Here is an 18,875-nt window from a genome sequence, read left to right on the forward strand (position 1 = left end):
ATACATTTTGGTTGGATACGTAAGGGTTAAAAAATATAAATTAAGATAAATTGTACGATAAAATGCCTCGTCCGAATTATTCGACAGGTACGCCAGTGAATCCTCTGAAATTATGTGGATGGTGAACTGGTAACATAATTTGGCTACTTACCCCCTATGCTATTACCCCATGCGAGGAACGTGATACCGAGCATGGCGTCCGATATACTGAAAGCGTAGCCCACGCATTGGAGAACTGCCATCACTTCGCCGGCTATCAAATAGACCGTCAGCATGGCAGCCAAGAATCCAAAAAACGCGAAAGCCTATAAATCATCCCCATTAATTTATAAAATATTATGAATTCTAGCACAACACTTCACAAAGGCATTTCTCAAGTACAAGACTGTGAGAGGAATCGATTTTTCTCACCACACTTGAAGAAATTCGAAAAAAGTCAATGGGAGTCGTGAAGGCAAAGTACTCACATTATGATACTTAGGTATACGGTCCTCCTCGGTTTTAAGGAATACAATTACACCAATTACCGTGCTGATAACGGGGAATATCGCCAGAATTGGAACGGGGCCAATATAGCCGTGCCAGACTGCAAAAGAACGGTGAAAATGAGACGACAGTTAAATTGACTAATCGGATCGTTTCGCCACTGTATTTGCCATATAATGGCGCGGAGAGACAGCATAAATTTCACATTTCTCAACAAATAACGCAGTTAATGTTACTTCATTCTTTTGCTTCAAAACGTTCCGCAAATTTGAGAAATATTGCGAAACCTCGGAGAAAACGTTAAAAATTGTTTCGCTCGCAGTAGAAGGGCTGCTGTTTCAAAAACCGCAATATTGGGGGATCCTTTTACGAAATAACTTGAAAAAGAAGTTCCCGGGTAAAGAATATGCACGGCTCCGTTTTTCGATATGTCGTGAGTGTACGAGTCGTCGAAACGTGAACGTCGAACAATTTATTTAACTGAACACCGGCGATTTGCAAAATAAAGAGAAGGAAAAAAGCGGTCGCTCGTATTTCACCGCGGCAGGAAATATGTCTGGGTGAGAGCTTGAGCTTTTATTAGTGGCGGCGATTTATAACAGCAGTCGTAGAAGTCGCAACAATTAATACGACTAACCGTTTAATAGAAACAATGCCAACGTCGGTGTCACACACAGCTGGATGCAATTTAGCAGTTTGGACCAGCCTCTCTTCGCGGCAGTGGTGTTCACAAGTGGGATAAAGAATTGTAGGAGGAACATTACAGGTGCCCGGATAATTAAAACGAATTTCAAAACTTTATTCGCGTTTGCCCAGTCCTCTTCGCCTATGGGCGTGATGTCGTACAGGAACTCTTGGAACAGTCCTTTCGGCCTGCCAGTGTCTTCTTCATCCAGCGACAGTTGGTCTTCTACTTTAGGTGCTCTTTTCAGCATTTCCCTTTGACGTTCGGTGGCGATCGCTACGTCTGTAAAGCAGGATAGGATTGTTGCCATTCTCCTTGGGCGAGAAAATTCGGGAAATCCAAGTTTCGATCCTGGAGGATCGACGGTTCAAAAGTTACGAGTGTTTAAAGTTCAGCGATTTTCAGTGCTTTTGACCACTTTCTAACCACCAACCGACTATACTATACCTTCTCTTTGAAATCCTGTATGTGATTCTATATATTTTAATTACGATGATACCTTGTCCCAGAACAAAGTATGAAAAATACTATAAATCTCTCAACTTTAAACCCGCGTAACTTTTGAACCGTTGATCTTCCAGGACCGAGACTTGGATTTCCCGCATCTTGTCGCCAAAATCTACTGGATAACACAGGAAAAGGGCAAAAATTGGAAAGGAGCAGCCATAGGTGGACGCGTGCAAGATGCATGGGACTCTAATTGAATGACTTTTTCGAGAGCAGGTGATCAATCGTTGAGACAGCGTTCGTACCGAGCTTAGTACGTAGACCAAACGCGCGTGACCTCACGGGAATCATCGGAATCGTAGCCACGTCCTCGTTCTCCAAGTAAGTGCGCAGGACGTCTGGATCCGATACACTTGGGATCCTGCCTGCAAAAGTACGTAAGGAAGTGTTCGAGGGTAAGGATCGATAGGTGCAGCGGCGCAGGCAACTCTTTTGTCCTTTAGCCCCGGCTATGTCGGGACGGATCGCCTCGAAATACTTTTACTCTTTCTGCGAACCAGACGACGCCTAATGATTGACTTCTCTTGCATACTAACTATGCAAAACGAGGAAAAAAAAAGAAATAAAAGAACGAGCAGGGGAAAAAAGGAAACAGAAAAGGGCGGGGAACAGGAAAACCAGCCGCGTTCTGCATGTCAAACAGACGCTCGAAGCATTCGAACGTAAGTACTTTACTCTTTGTCGTTTTATCGACGCAGAGAGAGAGAGAGAGAGAGAGAGAGAGAGAGAAAGCCTCCGACTCTAATGAACTGCAGTTACCGCTGCTTTCGACTCACGGCGGAACGTCACGTTGCCCACATTCGTATCGTTCAACAATGAAGCCGTAAATGCAGTTGCAAACGTAACCGGAGCGAATGTCCCACGTTTGTCTAATGCTCGCGCCACTGAAATTTCACGGATTGCTAAGCGCTGCAACGCCACTATGGAATGGAATCCCGTTTCTCGTGGCCAGACGTCAATTTTTCAAGTTTCGAACATCGAAAAAGTTTTTCTTACTGTAAAGTGACAACCCTTTAACATGTACTTTTTACTTCGTAATATTCTCACTGGTATCGAGCCGAATTCAACGACCTATGATAATATAAATAGCCTGCGGATGTTCATACATTTTCCAAGTTTTGTAGTCAAATTTTAAGGAAGTGGAATAAAGTGAAATCCTATTTTCAATGGGAAAAATTGTGCAAAGCTCTGTCGAATTTGATACTCTTTGAAAATTAAAAAATTTTAATTGTTTTGGCCACGAAAACCGGATTCCCAGTTCACAGTGCAACGTGAGGCACGCGTGTCGTCCGTCCCGTGTATGAACAACGCGTATCTCGAATGTTTAAGACATTTCCAATCCGTCGAAGAAGTACGACGAGTATACTCTTCCATGTAACTCCCACCGAACGATAGAGACTTTCTAATTAAAGCATAACTATCCGCTGCTTGTACTGTTCGGAATTCTCTATCCAATTTCATAGCCTCATTTCCAAGAATAATATTACATCGTAGTCGCGTTAAAGCTCTGCAACGAAATTAGAGCGAAAGTTATTCTTTCAAATGAATTTCCCAGGGAAATTGGTGCAAAGCATTTTTATCGTGCGGGAACGCGGAAAACCTTTGCTCCTTCCGGTTAAGGTTCGACCGGCTCTCTAACCCTTTTCTATCCCGAAAACCCCTGAAAAAACGAAACTCACTTTTCATCCTTTCCTCTCTGCGCTCGTGCATTTGCATTAATACCACCACCACGATGAACAGTACGTAGCACATCACGAAACCTGAAACGGAAAATCGTATTCCCTTTCTTTCAATGTTAAACCCCTAACGAGTTTTATGGTTGCAGTGATTAGAACTTGTTCGCATATTTCGTTGACAAAGAGATAAATTTTCTGAAATTTTGAAAACAAGATTATTCGATGGAAATTCGTGCATTTGCAATTAATACCACCACCACGATGAACATTACGTAAATACAGAAAATCGTATTCCCTTTCTTTCAATGTTCAACCGCTAACGAGTTTTTATGGTTGCAGTGATTAGTTCTTGCCCGCAATTTCGTAGAAGAAGAGTAAAGTTTCCTAAAATTTTTAAAACAAGGTTATTCGGTGGAAATTCGTCGGCCAGATTGCGAGGAAACCAACGCCAGAAAGATCGCGGGGCTCCGCTTAATTAAATTCGCCCCGGAGTTATTGTTATTGCCGAATTAAACCGCGTGCTTATGGCTCGGCACGAATAAAAGTTTCCATTTTCGTCATGCGGAACGTATTCGATTCCCGTAGGTGCATTATGCATGCCCCTCCGCGAGCGTTTTTCGAGTAATTTCGGCCGAACGCGGAACCTCATTTCCGCGTGCTATTCTGATGAAATGAATTTCGTTTAAACGTCCGCGGTAGAATGTTTCAAAAGGTTCGAATCTATCTTTGAAGCTGTTGCTCTGTCCCGAATGCTTCCGTCGGGAAAACTGTGAGCGTAAATTCTGCGGCTAAGTTGTCTGTGGTGTACGGAGAGGGTTTTCACGATCAAGTAATTATTAAACTGCGGATTTCGTGCAGCTATTACAAAAAAATGGGTGGGTGTAATTTCAAACAGTAGAAAGATTTAAAGAATTTAAGAGTGTCAGCATTCTTGTCACAACTTAATAAATTTCTACCTGGGTCCTATGTCTTGCATTTGATGCAAACAATTTTTATTTTGCATGAACATTCGCAATCTAGAAATTATTGACAGAAAACATACATATATTAAGTGATTTCTCGCCAAATTTATGAAGAAAGTTAACAAGTGTAATTATCGAAATTGTGGAAATGTTTCTGGTGGAAATTATGGAACAGGAATATTTATTGGAGCACGTATTAAGGAAGGTAAACCCGCCGACAAGCTTGAATTTCTACAGTGATTAGATATCGAACATCAAATGGGAAACTTCCAGCATCAGGTCTGGAGGGACCTATGCATTCTGGGCTTTTAATCCTTGGACATCGAACGCGCCATTAGGGTACTGGATGTGGGCCAGAATTATCAGCAATACACACTTCTACAAGACATGAACTTTTTCAAATTGCGTGCTGCAAGTTTACCTGAGTACTCGCGTGCCTCTGTACACTACGCAGAGCTTAAAGTACCGACAAGACTCCTGACAAGAGTGTTTTTCCAAACAGAGATTTCGTCGAGGAAAACTAAATTTTCCCTCCGAGTTCTCCTTGGACCACTTTGCTGCACGAGAGCTACACCTTCTAATTCCAGCAGCCTTTCCGAAGCCCGTAGCCTTCACTTCTGCCGCGCACAAGGTTTTATGATACTCCAATTGCTATTAAGGCGTGGAACGAAACTCGGAGCTATCTTTTTCTGAAATTAGGATTTGGAGTTCCCCTGACAATAAACGCGGGGAGAAAACTGAACGAAACACCGAGATACTTCGAAAAACATTGCGTAAAACGTCAACCCAGTTGGACACTCGATTTATATTGTTTGGAGAATGTTCAATGCTCACTCGAGAATGTTTAACATTTCCAAAAGCTCAACCGTTATCCGTTCCTCGTTTCACACACTTTATCTGTCCCTCGGTGTCAAATTGACACACAAATTGATGATAAATATGTAGCAGAACAGTATAACTTATTTCGAGAAGTGTGAAATTGACACGAGGGACGGATAAGGGTTAACCAATAGACAGCAAAATAACAATTTCCAACCTGAACTGCAACAAACTGGAGCGAAATAGAAATTTATTTTCTTTCTCAATCTGTTTAACAGACTGAAAATAATGCAACAATATTTTTTAATTCTTCAATAAATGCATAAAATCCGCTGTCTACTAATCAATGCAAAAATTCCTCCCACATCATTTTCTCACCAAGACTGACGATATACGGGGTGGAGACGATGCCAGAGAGGATCTAAAAATAAAGACCACCCTACCGAGCATCCAGCACATTGTATTTTCGATGAGACTATCGAAAAATTCCGGATTTGATGTTCCGTGGTAAATCCCCGGCCATAACAAGGCCGCATATGGCTCGGATACGCACTTATAGCTTCCCAGAGATGGACGGTCTCGTCCCGGACGACGTAGCTGATCCAGCACACGGACAGCATGTAAAAACAAGTGTCCCTCATGAGAGGCTTCAGATCGGCTCGAAACGGTTTGACGACTGCTATGGACCCGGCGATCATGGCCGTGACGAAAACCCCGGCGCCGATTAGTTCCGTGAACATGATTATCCCTTCGTCGCTGCCCGATACGAGGGACGTGAAGATGTCAGGAGCACCGTTGCCGAACGCCAGTATCGTCACCCCAGCTATGCTGTCCGACAGTTGCAGAATCCCAGCGATCACTGCTAACGATGGGCAGAAGCTGCGTAGACAGAAAGAATGGCAACAGGTTAGCAATTAGCTGACTGACTGCCCAACCGAAGATCTGATCTCCGAGAAATCATATAACTGCAGCGCCGGGAGAACGGTAGCAGATCGCTTAAATTACGACGCCGTGCAACCGTGGTATTATTATCGCCAATATGCTCGAATTTTATTAGGGTAGGAAGCGTCTATCTACCGCGTTGCGGGCAGGAGACGTTTCTTTTTAATGGCGGACATAAAGCTCCTCCGGCCGTCTGGATTAAACTTGAATCCCTACCCACGTGAGAATACGTCGATCCCCACGCAGGATGAACCATCATTCACCCTTTACCGAACACAATGTGCCGTAAAAGACTTTACGCGACGTGTCGCGAGTCCCACTACCATTTTTTATGGGGAATCATAGACATTTGATTCCAGCAATGGCCGTATTATTAACAAGCACCCTCCGATTCGCCCTTTCTCTTCGCACCTGAACCGACAATAACGTTTTACAGCACGTAATTTTCTGGATAGGGGTGGTAAACTATTCTTTCTTCTTGTAGAATGAAGTTTACCCTTTGCACTATTATTGTTGCATCATTAAATTTGTATTCGATGCATTTTACTAAACGTTTATAATAGTTTAATAAACTACTGAGAGTATTGTACGAGGTACTATATCAGTTTTATATGGATCAAATAAAATGGAAATACCAATTGCATCAGTTCGTGCCCGATTTGAAGATAAAATTCAATGGTTAAATTTTTCTACAATTAGAAAAGAATGGCGACTATATAATTTTTTCCTTTTTAAATCTATGAGAATCGGGCACGAACACGAACTTATGCAATCATCTAATATTTCAGATCGGAAGAAAAATTCGGCTTTCGAATTAGAATAGTGCCGTGTGCAGAGGGTGAAAGATTCTGTCTTGCTTGAAAGATAACTCACAAGTTGTCAGCCGTGGTCCCCAATATCAAGAACATGTACAGGAGCCACAGCACCATCAGTATCAATCCGAACGCGAACACAAGTGTATTATCAGAGTTGAAATTGCAAAAGAGGATCTCGGTGTATTGAAACATGGAGTCGGTGGTGCAATCGTGGGTCGTGTGCACCCACTGACACCGATCTGGCCCGGGTATGTTCCAAACATATGAACAATCATCCTGTAACAAGTCACACAGGAAATGAATAGCTAATTAAAAATTCTGACTCCTTCACAACGAAATGAAAATGTGAAATCACAGTACCTCGCGAATCGGTAGATGCCCATATCTCATGAAATACTCTGACCATCTTGCAGGCATGTAACCTCTTCGTGATCTATCGCGATCGCGATCAGACGATAACCTAATCACACAGAATTCAAGTCAGTGGATCAATTGTTTCGCTATCGATCACCGTATTAATGACTCAGCACAGTTCAGGCGGGTTCAAAATGTCAGCAGTGAATAAAAATTCACAGCTGTTATTTGTTTTACTTTCACTTTTTATAAAAATGCCGATTTTCCCAGGAGAAAATCATCGGCGTGTGTGATCGACCGACGAGGAGACATGTCTCTAGGGTGTCGAAGTTTCCCCACGTCTCGCTATTAATTGTAGTTGCGCGGTTAGGGTACCTTTCCCACACCCTCCGCTGTTTAAAGTCTGCAGACTGCGACAACCTCGGTTGTCATAATACCTGAGGCTACCTGACCGGACGTGGATTCAGTTCTCGTTTCGCTCTTGAACATTTAACAACGATATTTTCTGGTCTGCAAAGTTTCAAGAGTTTCATGGAGAAGCATGGTTTCCGCGATCGAATTGCACGAGCACGTGTACCTTAATCAAATCGAGGCCATGCCCGAATATCAACAGAGACAACGATACTGTAGTTGCTGCACGTTGTTGCATTCCGGAGAACAACTCTGCTATTTTAACTCTTCGTACTCGGAGCTATTTCAACTCGAAAATTAAACATTTCTTTCGAACTACGATATTTCCATTCTCTATGAATTTTTACATCTGGTGGATATGAAATCGATCGTAATCTATCGGCGCACTGGTTCGATCATTTATTTTTTTTTAAGTATGTTCAATTTATTAGTAACATTATTTCTGATAAAATTTGTTTTATATTGTTTGATCTACATTTTAATAGGAATAATTTTCCGTTACTTATCTTCGCAATTGATAATTTTGTGTTGGACCAGTCCTTGAGCAAAGCTGCATAATATTCTCCTCTAAAAATATTACAATTCTCCATCTAGTAATTGTCTCTGAAAAATTTCGCAAACTTTTATACGCTTCAGGTCGGTCATCCTCTGAAGTATGGGGGATGCTCCCCTAACAATCTCTGCCTTGGATATCAGGTTACGCAAACATCAAGTCCTCACCGTCATAAAACAAACTGTAAGTGATACTTACACGCTGTGTCAAAATAATAGCACACGTTAAGATTTACATGGTTGGGTGGGTAGTGGTTCGTACAATAGTCTGGGTTCTATTGTGATCTTGCTACTACATTTTCGGTACACCCAGTATTGTTATTGCATTCGAAGTCGCAAAGGGGCCGCGATTTGTCCCCTAATTTATAACCACGCTTTTATTCCCCGAATGAGAGACGCGGCCGGCTTTTCCGGCTTCCTGTTTTTGCTACTCCGTGCCTGTGCATTCATAATAAAGCGCGAGTGATATAACGTCGGAATATGCAAAAGCTTCTTTCCCCCCATGTAAGGCGACCCTTATAACTAATAAAACGACGGTTCTCCTTTTTTCTTGGCGCTGCACAGGGTATTTGGCCGGAAAAGCGCGCGCGGAAAGTGAATTTCAAAAATCCCCCGTAAGACGAAAAATCTTTGTTATCCGAGGTAGTTGAACATACGAGGAATATATTTTCTCTCATTTGGAAACTCGCGAATAGGGAATTTGCGGATTAATTGCAAGTCGTAGGAGCTAAACACGAATTGATATTTCTGAAAAAATTTTCAGTAGGAAAGGTAGTAACTTTAAAAATTTATTTGATGCATTAGAACGTTGTTTTCGGTGTTTGTGAATACGCAATTAAAGTCTTACTCTTAAAATGACAAACAAAGTACATTGTCTGCTGGCAGATCTGAGGTAATTCGATGAAAATTGTTTGGAAATGAACTGAGTATCATTCTGCCAATTTTTTCTGCGCTATCCTAACACTCGCGCAATCGTACAAAACCGTATAAAAATTCTTCGACAATTCATAAACAACCCTAACAAGTTTCACAACCACAGTTACCGTACACAGTACGATGTAAACACAGTAGATAAATAAATGGCGGAACCATGTCGTCTTTAAAATAGTCCGAACAGCTGTGAGAACCATAACGATCGCGATCGCTGAGATCGCAATAACATCCAGCAATAGATACTGGTACCATGATAGATTTACTGCCTCAGTCTTCAAGGAATCTGGTCCATGGCGAATTAAATACTCTACCCAGTAAGCACCTTCCTCTGCAGGTGGGATCGGTCGATCTTTGAACTGCATCGAAGCTTTTTGCGTGGCTTCTTTGTAGCTGAAACAAATAATGTTGTTCGCAGAAACGGTTTTACAAGAAATCATAAAATTCGTGTTACGGCCGACCATAATTCTTTGAATATCCCTGAGAGACTTCCGAATAGCGGATGCTAGTTCGGAAATGACTTTTCGTCCAACCGGTAAGATACGGGAACACGGGGAGCATCGAGTTAATGGAATCTATTCAAAACTTATAGTTAGTTGAACGCAGTACGATTAAACTAACCAAGCAAGTACCTCCGGTTCGAAGCAGTCTACACACAGGCCATGGTACGTGTAACACGTGTCGTAATTTCATTACATACTCCGGCCAGAGTTTGAACGTACACAGGGCAGAAGGATATTTTTGATGAACTTAATCGATCATGCAGATGTACGGGGAAATTCTAATTAAACTGCGTTCCTCTGATAACAATAACCAGACTAACAATCTACGTACAACGGCATACACTCAGTCCAGAGAGTCTCTGAAAATTACTTCAACATTGTGAACCCTCTTGCAAAATGATGAACAAATAATAGAATACATTTCTTTAACTATTTTCACTTGCATGCACCCTCTGGTCCCAGAATTTGCAACACAGCCGAGGATATTATGGTACATGCGGTATTAATTACAGACTACACCGAATATCCGTGCAGATCAGAAGATGTAATATTGGATAACGTAATGAACGTGCCAAAGAAATAACGCGATTCTTCATTTATAAATAATTATCTCCCAAGAAAGTCTTGTCGCAGTTGCGACTGTAGTGAAGTAATATTAGAATGTCCCGAGTAATAAAATGAATTTCGTTTCTCTAATCCACGAATTTGCCCTGTGATGAGGATATTATGATGCATGCGGTGTTAATTACATACTACAGCGAATTCGGCCAGTGCAGATCCGGAAATACATATTATAATGGATCGTTCGAGCGCGCCGCTATAAAAGCGTGAGCCATTGTTTATTTCTGCAAGCGTGCCGGCCGTTCTGGTTATTAATTTTCATTGGATTATTATCCGAGCCCGCGAAGAAAAATTTTCGTGTATGACCGGCTGGAGCGGCGCTTCTAATTACCTCTTGTTCGTAAGCAGCTCATTCAGAGCGGCCAATACCGCCTCGTACGAGAGTTCGCCGTAATTCAGCTCCAAGCCCAGACCTTTTTTCACAAAGTAGGCCATGTTCGAGTGCTGGTCGCCGAATAAGGGCATCCCAAGAATCGGAACTCCGCAATAAACCGCCTCTTGGGATCCAAGCAGTCCAACGTGTGTGATAAACAGCCGCACGTTCGGGTGACCTGGGGATAGTAATATGTTTATGTGACTCGAACATTTCCCTTATTTATTTAACTCGGCACTTTCCACTGGCAAGTGTACTTCCGATAGAATGTGCAGGATCGGTATAAAAATGTGATTGTTTTCCAGTTTAACGCTAAACCTACCGAGCACCGAAAGCGATTAAAATATGTTTCAGCTTATCAAAATGACAGGGCAGCATTTACAGTAAATCTTCTATAAACGCAAAAACATATCCCCTGCACTGTAGTAATCTGATAAAATGTTTTTTATTATTACTTATTTCTTTATGAAACTTTCACCAATATATTTTTGGCATTTTTCTGATTAAAATAAGACCAAACACGATATAATTTCAACTGTATTTAGAGGTTTAATTGACGATGAACGTTTCGGGCGCAATGAAGGACAGCGTATGGGAAAGAAAGAGACGCGGAGGGATGCTGTCCTTCTCTACGTTCGGTTCGGCCTTTGAAGCTCAGAAAAATAGTGTCCCGTCTACGATAAATGCAAACGAATCTCCCCGAGGCTATTGCGTTTATAGAGGATTTACTGTATTTAGATTTAGTGACATTTTTATTACAATATGTGGTAGCAACTTCATAATTTTAATAATTGTGGAATGGAAAATATGGCAGGCTTAGTGTTAAACTAATTGTAAGTTTCATTCGAACTTGGAATTTTCTTTCCGCCTTCTGTGCAGTTTTTTCGGATAATTCAATTAGAAAAGCAACTGCGAAGATGCGCCGAGTTAAGTTGAGTAATAATTAATGATACTCTGGAGCGCGATGTCGTCTCAAATCAGTTACTTCGATTGCGATCATTTGCATGCAAATTGATCAGACTGCCAACAGCATACGAAATGACACGTTCGAGTAACGCACGAGCAAATTTGGATCTACTCCAAGATTTAGCTCAAACTAACCTGAATCTTGCCCACCCCTAATTCACACATCATTCTGATCTCATAATCTACCTATATATTCGCATAGCTCATTTTTTTGGTGTTGTTACGGAATGTAAAAACGTGTGAATATATTATCCACGAATGCATAATTGTTATCTTCCTTGTGCAGCTATTTAATTTCGCGTAAATATTCAAATCGTACTTAAAGACATGAAATATTCATACAAATTCGTTTTTCTTTGTTACGAAACGTTCGAAACGCTGCAACTCATTATGCGATACGAATACATTATAGAGGAGCACATAATGGTATACCGTGATTATTAATATATTCTTGAAAAGTAGGACAAACTTAACTAAGCACGATAATTCGATACCGCGGTGTTCAATCGTATTGTTCTCACAAGGCTATTATATTAATGCGTTTGTAAAACATGAAAGCGACGAGATCGACATTTTTATCGAATTCTGTTCGAATTCACTGCGCGGTGGTATTATCTCATTTAACTGCCGTCTCTGCGATACGTGCCCGTCGAATTAATTATACAAAGGTATTCCTTTATCGCTGGTTTGGTTGACGTATCCAATTCGTATTAAACTACATTTTCGAATTTTCATCTTTATAACCGGTAATTGGTATCTTTACCGTATTCTGAATTGTTCTCTTCTGCACTTTCATAATATCGAAACAAAAATACGAGGTTCCACTTAAACAGCTGACCTTGAAATAACATTGAAACACTTGGAGCAATGGATCGCCCGGAGAGTCCAAAATGGTTGCTCCTTCATTTCGCAATCGTCGGATAATATCCGTCGGGACGGTCGGTCGGGGAGAGATAAAAGTGAAAAAAGGGGAACGTATATATATACATACGTACATAGTATGGAGAGTTGGGGCGCCCATTCGATGCACTTAACGTTCCTGGGCAGCTTCGGCATTTTCTCTTTGGTGCACTTCCACAGTATTTGCTGCGGTAGTTGTTCGAATGCTTTGTAAAAGGCGGCGAACGCTTGCTCGGACATCGTCGACGAGTTCAGTTGCGACCCGAGGCTAAAGTAAATAACGCCATCTTTGCCCTGGCCGTCCAGGTAATCCTTGAGGTCTTTTGGCAACGGCGATGGACCCGACGGTGGAATGTGAATGCCACCAAGCTCCTTGAACGCCGGAGTTTGGGCTCGAGGTGGACTGACAACCGGATGTCCGTTCGTCAGCACCATGGACACCCTTGATCGCAAACTGTCGAAGTCTGGTAGATCGTCGCCCAAATACTTCTTCGCCACTCGGTAGTTCGGAGAGTCCGAGTAATATCTGCAACAGAATTTGTATCTTTCTCCAAACATTGATTTCACGGTTTGATAAGCTGGCGACAAGATTTCTGGAGATTGTTTTTTGAAGACTCATTGTCCGGTAATTACGATAAGACACTCGAGGTACATCATTATGATTTTTATCCGCGTCATTATAACTTTAGTATTATAATTTCAAGTGCGTTCCATTTAACTGTAACAAATCTCCCTGTCTTGAGAAATTTTCGATCGAATCTTTGTTAGATATGAAACAGATTCATTCAGAGAACATTTTTCATCTTTCACAGATGATTCAATCTCTAGAATATAACGTAACAAAACAATAGAACACTTTCTAATGTTCTCAACGGTGCAGTTGACCGAAATCCAATAGAAGTAGACCAATTTTAGTATTAATCTCATAGTTGATATTGTAGTTAGACAAAAAACATTTTTCCGATGATTTCACAGACGATTCAATATCTAGTACATAACGTAACAAAACAATAAAACACTTTTAAAAACATTCTGACTGCTTAATCTGCAAAAGTCGGAGATCAATGCTCACCTGTAACAGTACTTAGTATAAAGAAGATGCCACAGGTTCTGGATCCTCTCGTAAAGGTTCATTCTATCAGAGAACCTGCCGAATATATTAGGAATATAACTAGGATTGTCAGGGTTGCTTATCATGTCGTTGGACCAAGGTAGAGCAGTGCTGCTGATCATAGCAACGGTGACAGGTATGTCCAAAACGTGACCGATGCCTAGGAAACATTCACTGCCGAAAACCTCGACCATGTAGACGTCGAACTTCTCTTTTGATTTGATGATCCTCTGCATCTCTGGATGGAGGAGTATAGGCTCGCACTGGTAATGACCGCAATGGTACAAAAATTGTTTCATGTCGTAGATCATGGTTGTCCCTTTGAATCTTTCGAAGGACATCGTGCTAATTACGCTCGGCATGCTAGAAGAGATGTCCACATCCGTGAAGTTCGCCAGAGGCTTTTTCTGAGGGAAATGCGTGATGGATACCACCTCATGGCCCCTCTCTGCTAATTTCTTCAGCAATGCTTCGAACACGCTGTAGTGACTCTTCCCTGGGTATGGAGACACTCCCAATATCTTAGCTCCGTTGCCACCCGCGATCACACAGTGCAACACCGTCAAGACGAGCAGCAACTTCATCTTGCTCCTCAGGTTTACTCTGGAGATGTTATTCTTCCATTAGAAGAGAACATGCGCGGAGTTGGGCAAAAATTTAATCAACGATTCACGAATACATTTCTACTTCAATCGTTGATCGCAATTAACGATTAGTCTCCTAGTTTAGTCGTTAAAAAATTGCGGTTAACGATTAAATACTTATTAATCGCTAATTACGGTTAACGTCAATCGGGCAATTGATTAATGATTAAATGCTGAAACTTCGAAATGAAATATGGAATCAAAACTGTATGAAAGATATATTTCTGTCAATTTATAGATAGACCGTATGGCGATTAACTTCATCAATCGATTGAATCAGTCCCCGATTTTTCGATGATTTCTTCTTTTAATCAACGATTGACGATTAACTTCATCAATCGATTGAATCAATCGCCGATTTTTCAATGATCACTTTTTTAAACTTGATTAAATCAATCTTGATTAATCAATCTTGATTAAAATTTTAATCGATCAATGCCCAACAGCAGTCGAAAATCATGAAAAATTGCAACGTTTTACCCACCACTGAAATCACGTTCACTCTACTAACGAAACAGAAACTCTCAAACGATAATCTGCTAATACATCACGCTGTTACGATGACAGCAGCTCGAACAAAACTGAAAGATAATAGCAGATACGCTTAATCTTATGATTGTTGCCTACTCATTCTAATATACAATCTTCGTGTAAACCAACGTGAATCCTAAATTCAATAAAAAACTCCACACTCTACGAATCCATAAAATAAACAATCTTTCGCGTCTCTTATCAGCGTCTAATAATTAGAACAAAAGATTAGATTTCATTGCTCACCGAACAAAATGATTAACGAAGATTGATCATTTTTATCCCATCATCGATTAGCCTCGCAAAAAGAGAAATCAAATATTTTATTACCAAAGTGAAAAATGAGTTGGATATACAATTTATTCGGAAGTTGCTATGTGCGCTAGATGATAAATTAAATTTGTAGTCTCACAGTGTACCTTCGTCATAAATCGTACAGCAGAGTTCCTTATCGCGAGACTTATCACGACACGGAATGAACGTAATTCTTTTCGAGTACAAACAACTGTAGAATCGCATTCCTGTGACGAAACAGAATACAAGTGAATAAAAAATCGACAACGACGTTCTTGAAAAGAGTTAACGGAGCTCGTCGAATTATTTCACGGTCGTGGGGCTGATTAATTGCCTCGTTTTATAGGAGAAGTTCGGAACGCGCGAGTTACGAGAGAGCGCCGACTATTTTTTCGCGCGCGAGATTAAAGTGGTGCATTATTAAGAAATGCACCGGGGGAATAGGAGCGCTATAGCGGCGAGGTTAAAAGCAAAGGAATGTAAGGAACCGGTCCGGCGGAAGAGAATTCGAAAAAGAATTTTCGTGCTGAATCCGGTTAGAGAGCACTCTCGATACTAGATTGCATTCGCCATTCCGCTTCGAGATTATCGTCCAAATCTAACCACATTTCTCGCGTTAAATTCGTGTCAACGAAATTTTCGGAGTGTCTACATTTAACGCAGGTTATTCACAGACGTATCTTCTCAATTACAGATTGAATTTACGTTGATGAAATTTTCAGAGTGTCTACATAATTAACGCAGATTATTCATAAGCGTATTTTTTCAATTACAAATAAAGAAATTGCCATTCGCCATTTACCATTTTTAATATGGGATCATTTTTACCATTCTTATCGCGTTGAATCCATGTTGATGAAATTTTCAGAGTGTGTGTGGCATTGTGTTGGCGTTGGTTGATTTAAGCGAGGAAAACACCTTTATTCTTGGGCGTAATCTATGTAGAATAGTTCATACTAACTTATACTACATTAATAAATACAAGCTAGAGGAGAATTTCGTTCATATTATGATAAAAATAACCAATTAACGCACTTGCCCCGTTGTCGCAGTTCCTGTCAATTACAACTTTCTCGAAAATTTGTGTGCACATCATTTCTCCTAGATTCTTGAAAAAGCTCAATTGTGCCAGGACGTGATCCATTTTTTGCAGAGTTGCAAATGGTGGTGTATTTCTCGTCCTTTTCGTCATAAATCAAATCCAGCAATACAACTGCAGCGGTCGGTATAGCAGCAGCTAATTTCCGCATAAGAAACGCATTAATAACGCAGCTTAATATTAAAGCCGCGGAAGTGTGCAGAAGCGTGCAATCTCCGATTTCTGTTCCGCGGGTGGCTGGCTTCGGTTACATCGGTTTTCCATTATTTTCGTGGCGTGTCGTTCGTCAGCGGTTCGCGTTAAAAACCGTCGGAAGTTCCATTCGGAAATGTAGAGGGTCAGAAAATGGCAGTGGGACGCGGCGCGGAGCAAAACGTTAAGCAAGTACAGGGCGACGGCGCGTTGGAACAATGACGAAAGAGAAGCGCGACGCTGTTACGACGACACGGGTTGGGCGTGGGTGGAGAGAGAAAAGAGAAGAAAAATAAAAAAAAAGAAGGACAAAAAGGTAGGGTAAGGTGCGGCGAGCAGCGAAGATGATGGTGGAAAGAGAGGAGCTTTTCTTATCTGAATTTCAAGCGCTAGCTTGTAAGAAGAATGTTGTGCTCCTTGTCTGGTCCGGGTCTCGGTTCCTCGCGCCAACCGTTGCTGGAAACTTTCGCGATATCGTCGACGACTAATTAAAGCACGGAATAAGAGGGAGCAATTACCAGGGCGGTTCCATTTAATTTCGCGGGCCGATTTAAGGCACAACCGTGGAAGGAAGTGGGTCGTGAAACCACATTATATATTTGCATACGCCTTTATACACGATGTCCTGGCACGGTTATGCGAAATCACCGCCGCCAACGCATCGTCGATCTTACAGCTGCACTCGCTCGTGAAGTCGATGAATTTACGAAAAGAATTAATATGGAATGGAATTATTCTGGTTCGGAAGAAATGTTTCATTTTCAAGTTAAATTACTGAAATGATGAAGTTGCTTGCATATAATAAAATGTCACAAAATCTAAATAAATAGAGCTTTGTCATTTTTACAAGCTAAAAAATTACAATCGCTTTTAGTGCTAACAACGGGTATCAAAAAAAGAATTGAGTCATACTGCACAATCTACGGCTTCCCGATTGAAATTGCTGTTTCCAAAGATCACGACAGGTAATCGTTGTTAGCTATGAATCATCGCACAGCAGCGTGTCTCGCTATTTCCGAGCACTCGCAAATACTGTTTTTATTGCACGGAGTGACTCGCAGAGGAATAACAAATCTCTTGTTGACACTCGATTACAGCATTAAACTGCGGTACTGCTTATCTCCTTGGTCCTATCGCTAGCCACTTTGTCACCCCAATCAAATAATCTCCCTCTCGACGTACGCGCTGTTACAGGTGTTAGAGATCGCAAGAACTCTCCCAGCGATAACAAATCTATTTGAGTCGATTTTAGAATCGATCTCCTTCGATCTCTATTTCAAGAGTTGTCGGAAATGAATCATACTACTGCTGCTTTAGTAGAAATACAATTTGTCGCGGGTTATTAATGTTTATACCTTCGTTCGCGATTAAAATCCGTATATACAGCGGGATTCTGGCGACACACGCTATTATGCGGTCGGTATTACAAGAATAGATTCAAATAATGATAAAACGTTCATGCAAAATGTATACGCCGGAGTAAGTATGACTTTCAAGTGACTACCTTTTCCGTGTTCTTAAAATTTATGCAATGCATTATCTGCAATTTCGCGTCGCTTTTCTGGGTCACGCTATTCCCAACTCCGACATGTAGATGCGGTCGTGTCGCGTACGTGCGTGCAACCTGTGTGTCCTTGCGCTTTTGTGCGCATTCGGAAAACAGTCTATGCTCTTTAAAATAAATTCGAAACATTTCCGAGAAGTTCCGCGGGCGGTTTTTCGCGTGTTTAAACGTTCCGTTCTGGACGGACGAGATACTCGAACGAAATCCAGCCGCGATTCCCCAGAATTTCTGAACGTTAGTTCGAAGCAAAGTGATTTCGAAGTCCGATGGCAGACAAAGCCGAGGATCCTGAGAATGAAATTCGTCTGCTCTGAGAACGAACGCCGCGGAAACGCAAGTTATATCGGTTTACAAAGTTCGAGCCGTTAATGTGGCTCTACTTTAGCCTCCCTCCGCCTGTAGAAACACATACAGCACAATCCCACCACATAACTTAAGACTCCGGTAATGAAAATTATGTCTTTCAATGTTGATCCCCAGCCGAGAGAGATTCCGAACAGTTTTCCGCTGTTTTCGCGCTCCCGGGGATTGTAAGATCGACTTTCCGCTTTACAACATGCAGAGAATCAAAACAATGTTTGCTCGTGTGTATTCACATAAATTAAATGGAAATTATTTCATACTTTCTAGTGCATTTTTTGTTTTTTGCAGTCGGGGACATTTTGACTTGAAAATTAAACATTTCTTCCGACCCAGTACAATTCCATTGTACATGATTTTTGTTTATTTTATTTAGATTGAAATATATTTTCGTTAAACCGCATCAAAGAATTTCTCTCACTGAAGTTTAGCGAAGTATAAATGCTATGACGAGAATTATATCCTGGTCTCTCGTTCGCCACTGGACAGCAATCTCGATTTTGTTCGTTTATAATCCAAGAGGACCGTAATGACTGCTGTAACGTGAAGCCACAACATCAGATTTCGGATCAGTCTTT

The 18,875-nt window shown here is 41.3% G+C and overlaps 2 protein-coding genes across 2 annotated transcripts; both read right to left on the reverse strand.

Annotated features, from left to right (window-relative positions):
• Positions 1 to 69: 69 nt before the first annotated feature.
• Positions 70 to 7,349, reverse strand: LOC143216944 (mitochondrial sodium/calcium exchanger protein). The gene is made up of 8 exons (XM_076440521.1): positions 7,253 to 7,349; positions 6,951 to 7,168; positions 5,689 to 6,014; positions 3,358 to 3,438; positions 1,924 to 2,043; positions 1,124 to 1,453; positions 468 to 586; positions 70 to 305 (listed from the first exon to the last, which is right to left on the reverse strand). Exons 1-8 carry the CDS (start codon positions 7,307 to 7,309, stop codon positions 144 to 146), a joined length of 1,413 nt encoding a protein of 470 aa, XP_076296636.1. The 5' UTR covers positions 7,310 to 7,349; the 3' UTR covers positions 70 to 143.
• A 1,659-nt stretch (positions 7,350 to 9,008) lies between these two features.
• LOC143216943 (UDP-glucosyltransferase 2) lies at positions 9,009 to 14,829 on the reverse strand. The gene is made up of 5 exons (XM_076440520.1): positions 14,742 to 14,829; positions 13,575 to 14,216; positions 12,598 to 13,028; positions 10,595 to 10,814; positions 9,009 to 9,532 (listed from the first exon to the last, which is right to left on the reverse strand). Exons 2-5 carry the CDS (start codon positions 14,195 to 14,197, stop codon positions 9,139 to 9,141), a joined length of 1,668 nt encoding a protein of 555 aa, XP_076296635.1. The 5' UTR covers positions 14,198 to 14,216; positions 14,742 to 14,829; the 3' UTR covers positions 9,009 to 9,138.
• Positions 14,830 to 18,875: the final 4,046 nt, after the last annotated feature.

The sequence above is a fragment of the Lasioglossum baleicum genome, chromosome 16 (assembly GCF_051020765.1).
Source record: "Lasioglossum baleicum chromosome 16, iyLasBale1, whole genome shotgun sequence".
Classification (NCBI taxonomy): Eukaryota; Metazoa; Arthropoda; class Insecta; order Hymenoptera; family Halictidae; genus Lasioglossum; species Lasioglossum baleicum.

Excerpts from the sequence above, each read along its gene's own strand:
- LOC143216943 (XM_076440520.1), bottom strand. The coding sequence starts at position 14,197 with ATGAAGTTGCTGCTCGTCTTGACGGTGTTGCACTGTGTGATCGCGGGT. Across the intron at positions 13,029-13,574 it reads TATACTAAGTACTGTTACAG|ATATTACTCGGACTCTCCGA; the intron begins GTGAGCATTGAT and ends ATTCTGTTGCAG. Across the intron at positions 9,533-10,594 it reads GAGCTGCTTACGAACAAGAG|CTACAAAGAAGCCACGCAAA; the intron begins GTAATTAGAAGC and ends TATTTGTTTCAG.
- LOC143216944 (XM_076440521.1), bottom strand. The coding sequence starts at position 7,309 with ATGCCTGCAAGATGGTCAGAGTATTTCATGAGATATGGGCATCTACCG. Across the intron at positions 3,439-5,688 it reads CCATCTCTGGGAAGCTATAA|GTTTCGTGATGTGCTACGTA; the intron begins GTGCGTATCCGA and ends TTTCCGTTTCAG. Across the intron at positions 1,454-1,923 it reads TGGTCTACGTACTAAGCTCG|ACGTAGCGATCGCCACCGAA; the intron begins GTACGAACGCTG and ends CCTGCTTTACAG.